The 13140-nt window shown below is 41.7% G+C and overlaps 1 protein-coding gene across 4 annotated transcripts in view; it reads right to left on the reverse strand.

Moving 5' to 3' along the window:
• Positions 1-9466: 9466 nt before the first annotated feature.
• The window catches only part of creb3l3a (cAMP responsive element binding protein 3-like 3a), a 38030-nt gene continuing 34356 nt past the window's right edge, over positions 9467-13140 (reverse strand). For 2 of the 4 annotated variants that reach the window (XM_079506342.1, XM_079506340.1), the window contains exons 8-9: positions 11617-11710; positions 9467-10053 (exon numbers count right to left, since the gene is read on the reverse strand). In XM_079506342.1, the coding sequence (XP_079362468.1) occupies positions 9734-10053; positions 11617-11710 (414 nt within the window). In that variant the 3' untranslated portion in view covers positions 9467-9733. Of the gene's footprint in view, positions 10057-11616; positions 11711-13140 lie in introns of all 4 variants that reach the window. The other 2 variants (XM_079506341.1, XM_079506339.1) reach the window with 1 other exon arrangement.

The following is a 13140-nucleotide window of genomic DNA, read 5'->3' on the forward strand; positions in this document are numbered from 1 at the left end:
AGGTTCCAGGGGGTCCCCAACAAAATGGCTGAATTTAGCATCGACATTTATTTTAATTCTGTAACCCTATTATGATTCACAAATATAAACATAGCTGATCTACAAGCTCACAACACATCGCTTCGCGACATGAGCTTGAAAATATTCAATGTTTCAAAAATATTTGAAAAATCCTTAAAAACATTAATAATTTTGAACATTATGAACAGAAATCTTCTCTCATTGGGGTCTGAGGAACAAACGGGTTCTTGACATGAAAATGTCTGCCCTTTTCCCTCTGGACAAATGTGCCCCTTTGAAAAATAAAATGTTTTTTTTTAACAGTGTACAGTACTGTACAGTATGTGGACCATGGTGACATTGATCAATTCTTGATAAAAAGCTTCTAATATATTATTTAGGCCCCAAAATCTATAAATGTCACACTATTAAGGCAACCGGCCGGTTCCACGCGCTGCACAAGGTGACCTTTTTTTTTCACTTGAGCACCTGCCCCCCCTCTAAATGTCTGTGCACGCCACTGTGTTTGAGAGCCACTGTACTAGACCCTTCAGGACACGGCCTATAGTCCATGGGCCAGACCAGATAGTGGTACCATTTGAGTGGGCAAAACCTTACCTATATTAAATTGCTTGTGGGGTCAATACAAGTAAATTAATATATACCGTCGACAGTTGCAATGGTTTTGTACTCTTCCTGCATTCCATTTCTACTGCCAGTAGTAGCTTTCTATCTTTCTCTGCTGTATCTGAGACTAGGGCAATGGGATTTGCGTAGTCAAGGTCAGTAATCATGGTTCAGTGCAAGGTTTCTCAAAGTGGGTGCCATGGAACTCTGGGGTGCCGTAACACTAGCCTGGCTAATAAGCCAGACTCAAATCCGCCGGCAGGCAATTTTGTTTTGCCAACGGCTGATTCGGTCTGGCTTATTAGCCAGGCTACCGTAACACAAGCTCAGAGGTGCCGCAGGATACTTAGACCCTTAATAACACGGAACTGCGTTGCGCTGCACTTGCATTCGTTTTTGACCTACACCAAATTGCTCACCATGCAAAACAATCACCAAAAAATAGCAGATCTACAAGCTCACAAGCTTCACAGAAGAATCACAACTAGAATTTGTCCATCCATAGTGAATCTATGGCGAAGACGGATTCAATCAAACAGTGTAATAAAGGAGAATGTAAACTGACAATTTTCCAAAATTCAAGCTTCAATAGCTGAGTGACTAAGTTTAATCTGTATTAATACAGTATAATATCACATACTAAATCCTCACCCTTAGGCCTAGTTTTAGTGATGTTATTGATTTTACTCTTGAAAATAGTTTTTGTGGTTATTTTCTAATGAATCTGGATCTTTTTTCCCTTCCCCATGTGAAGTGTGTTTGAATACCTAGAAAACCAAAAACGAGGGTCGGAATGAAAACAAATTTTACCGCTTCATAACCAAATTTACCATTTCTCCACTTTCCCAAAGAGTAATAAGATATTGATTTAATAAGTGTTAAGAGCGTTTGAATTTCCCCAACTCTTTCAAATTAGGAAACAATTTAGTTAATGTGAAGTTGAAAGCCATCTAAGGAATCCGTCACCCAAACACCAACTACAATACGTTTATCTGGGTTGCCTTCACACTTTGAAGCTCCCATTTGAAGATTAAAGGGGTTACAGATCAAGGGCATTTCTTTAATGGACCCTTTCACCCTCAGCTTGCCCTGAACCAGTCTGGTTGTAGAGAATTCCTGCCCCATGGGATGTGGTTTAAAGTGATGATTAGAGTCACTGGTGGCCAATAGACTTCCTCCCTGATTGAAGACGCACAGACACAGAAAAGGAGATAGAGCGAGAGAGAGAGAGAGAGAGCGAGAGCGAGAGCGAGAGGTACTACGTACTAGGAACGACAATGGGAGATGGAGTCGGCAGTTGAGAGTCAAGATAGTGATGAAAATAACACTATTGGATTTAGAAATTAAAAAGAAGAAAGCAACAAACAGAAACAGTTCAGAAGGTGACGAAGAAGCAGGCACGTGCAGAGGGGGGAGGGGGGCTAGAGCACCTGCCCTTTTGCCCCAAAGTGCATGGCTGAGGGAAGTAGGGGTGCTGGGGGGGCTGGAGCACCCCCCCCCCCCCCCCCCCCCCCGAGGCACAGCCTCCCCTCGGACAGGAGGGGAAAATAATAATAATTTTACTCATAACAGATTTCTGTTACTAGGCCTAATAAATATGCTGCATCACAGTATCGGTGACTTATCCTGGTTAATTGCCTGTGCCAATAAGGGCTTGTGTGGGGGGCAAATAAGGGCTTGTGTGGGGGCCAATAAGTGCCATTGGCCCTTCAAGACGAACATTTGACAAGTAATGATAATTCCACTATCATAATTATACTTTTAATGTGCTGGCTGCCATCAGTAAGTTTTAGAGAACGTATTGCTTATTTTACTGTCCAATGACTACGGTCTCCACAAAAAGACCACCCCCAAAAATCGGCGCACGCTACACGCGCCCACACATGTGCCCTTTTCTGGGGTTTGAGCCCCTGCCCCCTCAGTGCTCTATGCACGGCCCTGTGAAGAAGAGAAGTACATGCGTGTAATGAGAGCAGAGGCTAAAGTCGACGGAAGTTTCTGTGACCAACATGCAGTTGGAAAGTTTATCGTAGGAAAAGTTAATTAAGTCATTGAGGATTACCAGGAGTAGGATGGTGATATTTGAGTATAGCACTGAGTATCAGATTGAGTGTGCGGTGCAAAAAAAAAAAAAAAAGATTGACTCGATTTAGGGATGGGAAACGAGGAAAGTAAATAGATTTGTCTTGTACTTTTGAAGGGAGTATACCACAGAGAGTGTTCCTTGAATACATACATACAGTATGATATGTTATAGGGTTAGGCCCTATGAAAGAGCACCGCTCAGGTGCATTTGCAGTCAACTATACACGTAGCTTCAGTGTGCAGGGAAAACAGAAGGTGTGGGAGGTGTGGTGAGGAAAAATGAAAGGGTAGTGAAGAAAGGCAAGAAAAAGCAAAGTACGTACAGTGTGGTGGGGAGCATTATGCAGGATCGCTCAATAATGTCCTAGGAGAGAGGAGATGAAGGTGAGCAGGGTTAGGGCAGGAAGGGATTGTCGTATGCAGAAGTGATCAAAGGAGTGGAGAAGAACAACAACAACGACAGGGAAGTGCAGCAAGAGACAGCGGAAAAGCAATGTGACTGTTACGACCCCGTCTAGGGTAGGGGGAACCAACATAATAATGAGGAGACAGCTTTTACAAAAGATGGTTTGTTTTATTATCTCACTTTTTCTTTGGACAGACAAAAAAAGTGCATAATGGCTTCAGGGTGTCAGTTTACATTATAGAAAAACATGCTAACTAAGAAATAAAATTACCCCTAACTAAAAGTCCCTAACCGTATGATAAACAAAAATACAATTACTAAACCTAACTAACCTAACTAAGAAAAATACAATAAATTAGGTCACAAAACAAAAGGGACTAATATAAACAGACATGAATAACAATAGGGAATTGGACAATAACTTAGGAGCTGACAAACACTAAGGGTCACATAAGAACTAAGAACTAACACAAAACAAAGATAACAAAATATAACTTACTCAGACAAACCAAAGACAAACTAACTCACAAAACTAACAAAGGCAAACAAAAGAAAAGGGCAGCATGGGTGGCGGACAAGCGGCATGGCGTCTCCGCTGCAAACATAAGCTATCGTCCGCACAGCAGTCAGGACAGACTGAGCACTTTTATAGACAGCAGGGCCATTACCCAGCTGCTGGGAACCAATGAGGAATAAGGGGCAGGTCCAGGTAGGACCTGTCAATGATTGCAGCCACCTGCTTTCAATCGTCATCAGCACCACACCCATTCTCTACACTCTCCATTCACCTCCATTTATGACCTTAGAGAACACAAAAGGGAAACAATATAACACAGGCCACCAACATTTCCAACTCATCACAATTATCCCCAAATAAACTAAACACAATAATAACAATATTAATCATAAGGACAGCGGTCCGTAACAGTGACCGATACTAACATTTGCATTGGCTTTCATTGCAATGGTCATTAATTGTGCAGGTGATATCCAAAGTCGGAAAGGATCAAGATAGTGCTGGAAGCAGCTAGGAGATATCTGGATGTACTGCATGAAACTGTAGAAGATTTGGACAATACTTTAAGGGAAGGTTGTATCATCTCAGGCCTCAGGGTCTTGGATATAGGAAAGGACAGAATATGGAAGGGGATCATTTCGGTGGACTTTTGTAAATAGTTACGAGTATATATTTTATTAAATACTTCACACAGTAGGTGGCGGTATGCACTTTGATTTGTATTAACCCGCTATTTATACCGAGAGAAGAAGAAGAAGAAGAGCAGAGAGAGATACAGCCTGGGCACACTTGAACTTCCATGCGCGGCCAAAGGAAGCTGTGTTTTGCGTCATCTCCGGGTTTCTAGACAGCTGGTGGATGGAAATGAAGCTCCATCCACGCGGCAATCTGCCGCGTGGATGGAGAGAGTGGTGTCAAACAAGCTATCTGACAGCATCAATGTCAATGATCAAGAAACACTTCATTTATGACATAATAGGCTATGGGTATGCACATGCATAAAGTGAGTGGCAAATCGAGTGGCAAAGTGAGTTTAACGTTGAAGTTGTTTAATGCTATCCGATGTCTCTGTTCGGATGTATGGGCTGTCAAAGCCAGAATACGTTTTTGCCACTCAGTAGGCGGTCCCGCATAACTTCCGGTTATGATGATGATGCACACGCATACCCTCTATTAGCAAAGGTACAACTATGTATGTCAAGAAATGACAAACTGCATCAAAGATTATTTAAACATCTCCAACTGCAATTGATCCAGAATGCCGCAGCTCGCTTGGTCTTCAACCAGCCTAAATTCTCACATGTCTCCCCCCTTCTCCGCTCCCTCCATTGGCTCCCGGTCGCTGCCCGCATAGAGTACAACACTCTGATGCCTTCAAAGCAACCAAAGTATGGCACCCCCATATCTTGCAAATCTGATCGGATCCTACAAACCATCCCGCATGCTCAGAATCAGCCAACGCAGGGAATCTGGAAGTACATTCACCAAAAACGCCGGGACAATCTTCTCCCTTCTGGCTCCAGAACTATGGAATGCACTTTCCATTGCAATCAGAACTGCAGACTCACTCCCAATCTTTCGCCGTAGTCTGAAAACCCACCTCTTCAGACTCCATCTTAGCATGTATAGCACTTGCTGTAGAACTAATTGCCCTAGCCTCGACGACCTCACAGGCGCATGCAAAGGCTCAACTTGTGTAACTTAGATTTTTTTTATGTAGACATAGCACTCTATAGTGTCTCATAATATAGACTAGACCGGTGCCCGGCTGTAGAGCACCGAGTCGGTAACGATGGAAGTTGGAGATCCATGTCCCACCCGGCTATGCAATACATGTTGTACCTCTGTCAGAGTACCCGTTCCACCCATCTGTGTGTTTCCCTTTTATGCCCATATATGGATATTTCTTTATCTGTCTCTGTGAATGTGTCCCTTTATTCCTATATATCTGGAGTTCTGTGCCAGGCGTGCCCAAATATGAAGTGTTGTGAACTTGTGTGTTGATGTCAGAACAGGCCAGCTCCATATAGGGAGATATAGGGGTGATCAGGTCCAGAGCCCGGGCAGAGGCTTTTGTGCTGGTTCTAGACAACCGGCTATGTGTGTACAAAAACTTTGTCAAAACGCCAGTACTCGCCCAGTAGTCTGCCGTCACCCAGGCGGATGCGTGCCCTCAGGTTATAGTTATAGTTAGTTATTATTATAGTAGTATAGTAGTAGTAGTAGTAGTAGTAGTAGTATAATCTTTAAATAATAATAAATAATAACAAAATGTAGGAAATGGGTTTTGCTGCAGTCAACTTAAATAACTGGAATGCCTACATCTGTGAGAGCCGACAAAAGTGTCCTCATTTCCTTCCTTCCTTCAGCTCAAACTGAACTAAAAACTGTCTGTATTTCATTTCAGTGAACCTTGTTGCACATTGACCTTACAACAGGGTATAACGCTGTGCTAAATGGGACCATGAAATGGGACAAAAAACGATGTCTGGGATGGAATGATCAACGCTCCCGGGGAGGAGTGGCAGACAGACGAAGCAAAGTGGAAATTTTAATAATATTAAACCATAATAATATAAACCATGCATATCACCAGATGAAAACATATTCCGTTACAAGAGACTCAGGGGATACCTGCTACCTTGGTTGCAATTGTTTTTAGTTTAGTTTTTAGTTTAGCAAATCGACATGTTACGACACGTCATGATGAAGTACGATGATAAGAGCACCCCTCACTTCACACAGGTGTGATTCTTTTAATGCTGATGAAATGTATATATTACATTATATTTAAAGGAGTAGTTCACCCAAAACATTACTTATTTTCTATCAATTACACACCCCATGAAGCCTTGAATTCATGGCGATTTTGTTTTTGTTTTTGTCACATTCCTATAATTCCTATAATTCCTATAATTTGATGACCGGCATTGAGTGACTATTGGGTATTAATCAGAACAGTAATCCTGGTCTCTAAACTGCCTCCCCCTGGACAGCCCAGGGGGGAGGCCTGGTGCCTGATGGATGGGAAAGGAACTGGTTGGAATAACATGTTCCTTCCACGCGCTACATCCAACCGGGGATACTCCCCTCTGTCAGGTGAAAAGAAGCGGCTTGGAGTCCTTAATGCATGCACTGAAGGAAGCATGAGGTCAGTCCGTTGCTCTCCCTCTCCCCAGGTTGGCAGAGGGAGCGTAGCGCCCAGGATTACACCAGACAATTAGCCTGGGAAGCATTCCTTTTCGGGTTTATGACCCGGTCGGGAGCGGATGGTAATTTACACCATGTCGTAGTCACTGATTTGTAGTCATCAGGCAGGAAAACACAACTGGAATAAGAACTATGCCCAAAGTAATTCCTTGCGATCATAATTTTAGGGCCTACCCAATGAAATCGTTGATGCGGCGTAGTTTCGCTGATTTTTAAAATACAAAATAAATATCAATGTGGGTGTACTTTCCAGACTATTTAGCATCTGTATATCTTTGTTATCTCTAATTTTACTGTAGTCCACGTGCAGTCTGTATTTTGTAAACTGCACCAATACCAACAACTGGCAACAAGCGATTTTCTGTGAATAATCCAACAATGATTTCTATAGGGAGAAATATGCATGGGAGCTTGCTCAGGAAAGGAAGGAAATGACAGCCAGGTTATGAAATAGTGAAAGCATGGGAAAGTTAAGAAACCTTCATCCCCTAATCTAGTTTAATCTAAAGTATGTTGACAAGCCAGATGATCTGTGCTGTGGACACAGAGTGCAGTCAGTCAGTAATAAGCCAGATAATGCGCTCTGTGCTGTGGACACAGAGTGCAGTCAGTCAGTAAACAACTGACTTCTCTGCCACTCATGGGGTCATCGCTTGTGGTGGCCATTTTTGTGAACATTCTATTTTTGTCTTGGACAAAAATGAGTAGACAAATTACAGGTCTGTAACTCTGAGAGTGTACCAATGGAACCAAATGGGTTCTCTCAGCGTTATGGGTGTCCTTTACAATTTACAATTTAGGCATTTAGCAGACTTAATCCAGCTAGAGCGATAAGAACAACACAAGGTAATACATCAAATAGCCTACATAGAAATAGTCAACTAGGATCATAAGTAAACTAAGAACCTAACATCAGTCTAACAGTATAGAATATCTGTACAATGAAACTTAAAGTAAACACTATATGCTATAATTTGCTATCTAAATTACATATTTTAGCCTTTGCATGAGCCTGCAAGGTCATCGAGGCTATGCCAAGTGCAGGATTTTAATTACACTTCACTTGTGCACTTGTCCTGCACCTAATTCATCACTGCAGTGCACTTGTCCTTCACACCCATGTGAAGTGAGATATATTAAAGTCTAACTCATGTTCATTAGACGCAATGGTGATGTAAGACAAACGGTGCAAACACAAACATTAAACGCCATTAACAATAAAGAGACAATATGACGTAAATGACACATTATGACGTAGATTTTCCCTTCATTGTCAATGCGTTTACAAAACAAACATTGAACTAAAGACGAACATTAAACCTGTGTATAGGAGGGGCTAGTGCCCCTCAAAAAAAAAAACTTTTGAGAAACGCTGTACTGGTAGACTCCTATAATGTGCCAATCATAGTTTCATTGTAAATCAGTGTCATACATATTTTTAAGAAACCTGGAGACTGACATTCATTGGGTCTTAAAACAAGAACATTATTTATAATGTGTAAAAACAAAATGTAACCGGACACATTTTGTCCGGGTACGGACATATTGATGTGAGAAAATGGTTAGTTCTGAATTCTCCTTTAAGTAAAACACCAGTGTACTTTTCTCCACCACAGGCTTGTCCATTATGTCTGTAGACAGACTGTCAAGACTGCCCCATGTGAAGATTGTTGTTTTGAGCAGCGGCAGTTAAATCAGTGGAGATTGGAGACCTATACACTTTAGATTAGTCCGATGTGAAGATGTCTGTGTTTTGACCGGTGGCAGCTAAATCAGTGAAGATTGGAGACCTATACACTGTAGATTAGTCCGATGTGAAGATGGCTGTGTTTTGACCGGTGGCAGCTAAATCAGTGAAGATTGGAAACTGTTGTCACTACTTGGCTTTCACAAAGAAAACACAATTTCTAGGATAGTTGGAGGCTTACTTTCATGTGTGTTTACTTTTTATCTTCTCGGCACGCACGCACGCACGCACGCACGCACGCACGCACGCACGCACGCACGCACGCACGCACGCACGCACACACACACACACACACACACACACACACACACACACACACACACACACACACACACACACACACACACACACACACACACACACACACACACACACACACACACACACACACACACACACACACACACACACACACACACACACACACACACACAGACATATTGATGACCCAAATTGGGGGTGGATTGATTTATCGTTTTGTTTTCCTTAGACATTATCTGGCGCTACCTTTGGCCTAATTTGTGCTGTCGATATGATGCACATGCACATCTCAGCTGACTTTGGGACATGTTCTGTCTATACTATAGAGACATTGCAGCATAATTGTCAGGAACTGTAGTATTGGCATGTTGAAATCTTCAACATGTTTAAACAAATACATTTAATAGAAACATATTTTGGCATTTTTATTTGAGACATTTATATCCATGATAGAATCTAAATTGTTCCATTCAAAAGCTTCAAAGAGGAATGCTACAAAAAATCATCATTCAGCAATTTACAGTAGCTGTTCAATTTATCCAATGTTTGGCCTTCTAAAAAAGAAATAATAATAATACTAATTACACAGACAATTAACATTAGACAGACAATTAACATTAGCCTGTCAAGACTTCGTCTTGACAGGCATTTTCACAGTATACAATGAAGTGTAAAATTCAATCCCACACACCAATATAAAACAGAATAACAAATAAGGGGAATTAAAGCATAGACAGCACAAAAAACAGGGATGATTAATATAGTGTCATTTTTTCCTGTCTGTGTAAAAAGCAGTGCAGGAAAAACTTTCCTTGTTCTAACATCTAAACTAGGTGAGAAGGAACCGGGGGAAATTGTGCTTTTTTTCCCTCGTTTCTTTTCACATGTCATCGGCATGTGGCTTCAGTCTAGCCCGGTGGTGTGGATCCAAGGTTACAGTAGCTATGTGACCGGTAATGGGGTCTCCATGGAAATGTTTGATCTCGTCTTGCTGGCTGTTGTTGAGGGACAGGTGCTCCAAATTGGACAGCGCTCGGCCCATTCCCAGCTTCCCCATCAGCGAAGAAATATCCTCCATGTCCCTGTCTCCTAGGAGATGCCTGCGCAGGGATTCGGCGTTGCCGACCGCGGTGGAGAATGGGTGGTCAGTGACATGTGGCACGTGGGAGGCGTGCAGGCTGTGCAGAGACCGTGACTGCACTGCTGGGGCGACAAGACAGAGATAAGAGAGACAGGTTGAAACCTCAGCGGACATGTGTAGTTATAATGTGTTTTCTTCTTTTTTGTCAGGTGTCAAGGCTTTTCTTTATTTTGCCTTATACATCTCAAGTACAGGAGAGTAAATTCATTTTGTCATGGTATCCTCAGACATTGTAGCTATATTTTTATATGATGTCACCAAATTGAATCGGTGAATCAATAATTAAATCAAGCCACTTATTGTAACTACATAAAAAATAGACTAAATTGTTTGGAGAATAGTTGATATTCAATGGCATGCATGTGAGCTTGTAGATTAATGTTCTTTTCACCTATAATAACATGCCCACAGATGGGATGCCATGGTTAAAGTTGTTAAGGTGCATGAAGGTGCTACAGTATATGCAAGATTCTTACACTTAATTTATGAACATCTGTCTAGTGTAGTTTTATTCGACTAAATATCATGAGATTTTAGTAGACTGAATCGAAATTGTCAATATATTTAGTCATAGTTTTAGTCATCATAGCTTAATTTGTATTTAGTTTTTGTCAATAAAATAAGATAGCTGACGAACATATTTCTTCATAGTTTTAGACAGTTGACGGAATTAGCACTGGCTGTATGTGTGAGTCTGTGCATCAGTCCATCCATGCTCATCAATGTTGAGTACATTCCATAACTTCTGTTTAACCTGATGACATTATAGACTGCTGTAACCATCTACGCATGCGTGTAACTTGGCCTTTGGTCGTGCAATTATTCGTAGAGAGCACAACATTGATTGCAGTCGCAGTGCTGTCAAACCGTTCATGACAACTAACTATACAGTAATTATAGCATTCTGCCATGCACCATAATATAATATAGCATTTGAAACAGACTTATAGCATGTCATGTAGACAGCACAATAAGTGCATTGTATGTAGTCATAGCACTTCATAGTATATATGTACAGCATAGTATAGCATATATGTATAGTTTATATGTATAGTGTCATTATATAGATATGTTCTAGTTATAGTTTATATGTATAGTGTCATTATATAGATATGTTCTAGTCACGTTCTTAGCTTACGCATGTTTCGCGATAAATGCATTTTACATATGTGATGTATTCCCATGCTTTTTGTTCTTGCTTAATGTAAATCGCTCTGGATTAAGAGCGTCTGCTAAATGCCTAAATTGTAAATTGTAAATTATAATAATCCCGCATCCTGATTATGCACCTGGGCATTTTAAGGCTTGGTACTGTAAGGTTTTGGGAACTATTTTCCCAGTACTTTTCAAGATTCTGGTCATTTTGGCCACAAGGGGAAAGGAACGCTTCACCCATCAGATGGCTCTGCACTGCTGTAACTGGAGACAGGCTTGGGCATTCAGCGTGTCAATGTTGAGGGTGCCATGTTGTTTTCCCGACAGCCCATTATTTCAACCCCGACTGGCCCCATCTGAACTAACCCTATCCCTAACCCTACACATTACACAACCTAATGGTCAGTATAATGGGATGTCGGAATTATTGGCAGTCCCCACTCCCCAATGTTGAGAGGGTGACTCACCTCTTACTGGACTGAAGTCTGCCTGGCTGACCTTGGTGTCAGAGAAAGGCCTGATACTGGGGAACAGTATTAGAGAGAAGGACAGAACGAGGACCTGAACGAAGCAAGGGCACAAAGGAGTGAAGGAGTAGGAGAGAGAGAGAGAGAGAGAGAGAGAGAGAGAGAAATAAAGGCCAGGTGAGAATTTGCATCAGTCACACAAAGTCGTGAGTGTAAGCCTGTGAGCTTTGTGGATTTGGTATTTTCGAAAAAGTCTGACACATTTTGGAGAATTGGTGTAGCCTACTTTTTCCTTTGTACTGTAATAGGCTATGATGCACTTTGGGTTCACTCAGTACAATTCTGAATACAGGACTTTTGCTTGTAAGAGAAATTCTACATTATGCTATTTATACTTTCACTTAATGGAGAAATCCGGACTAACCATTTTCTTACCTTAATCTGAATCAGAGTGTGCACGGTGGGTCTTTCAGTGGTGCGCCTTTTTACGGTAGCCCATTTGGGACAAAACACTGTGGAGCGTATCTAGTCATGATGAAGCGATCAATATAAGCGATTTAGTGTAAGACCCACCGCGTTTGGTCAGAGCTGCGTTGGGCACGGGAGGGAGTTACAGTATGCCATTTTTCACACATACCACTTGTTCTTGGATATAATAACACCTCATTAATAACACTTTAATTGCCCGGAACTATTTAATCCATTACATTCATGCGCCCAGTCGATTTATAAACACGGACGCCTTTTCCGGACGGACCGGCCGGAAGTTCATGATGTTGTGTAGCAGCTAACAATAGCCACAGCACTTTAGAATCGATCGACAACAACGGGAGACAAGAATAAATCTATCGAGACTAGCGACTGGACCGCGGAGCGCCGTCTAACACAGGATCTTTTTTCAGAAAAAGACGGGATGATTTAGATCGCGATTTATGAACGTTTTAAGATTTTCGTTTTCATCAGCTAAACAGAGGAGGGAGTTTTTTGATGACGTCTCAGTCTTGCGCGTCACCGAGGAGAGCCCAGCAGGCGCGCCTGGGCTATACAGCCAGGCGATCTGTTCTCGTATCAATAAACTTTGTCTTTAGGACAATACTTCGTCCTGAGCGTCGGGCGTTACTAATAGAAAGGACAAAGAACTTCGTCCTGGGCGATTAATCTGTTAAGACATGCGAATCCCTTGACTCCTTCAAAACCGCTCTCAAAGGGCACCTACGGATGGCTGCAATTTGAAACTGGCCCCCGTAAAATCTGAATCCCCCCCCCCTTTTTTCCCTCACTGCATATGTTTCTTTTCCCTTTTTACATCCATTATGATGAATTCCTGTTCTGTTCTTTGTCTATATAGAAGTGTCTATTTGTACGTCTCTAAATGTTTTGATGAATTGAACATGGTGGACCCTCTTGTAAACAAGTGTAATGTCGTCAACTCACAGTTAACAGCCTTTGTATTGAGTTTGTGCTTGAAATGTACTGTAATTCTGCAAACTGTTAATACATATTTCAATCAATCAATCAATCAAT

This window comes from Electrona antarctica, assembly GCF_951216825.1.
Source record: "Electrona antarctica genome assembly, chromosome: 7".
In the NCBI taxonomy this organism is placed as follows: Eukaryota; Metazoa; Chordata; class Actinopteri; order Myctophiformes; family Myctophidae; genus Electrona; species Electrona antarctica.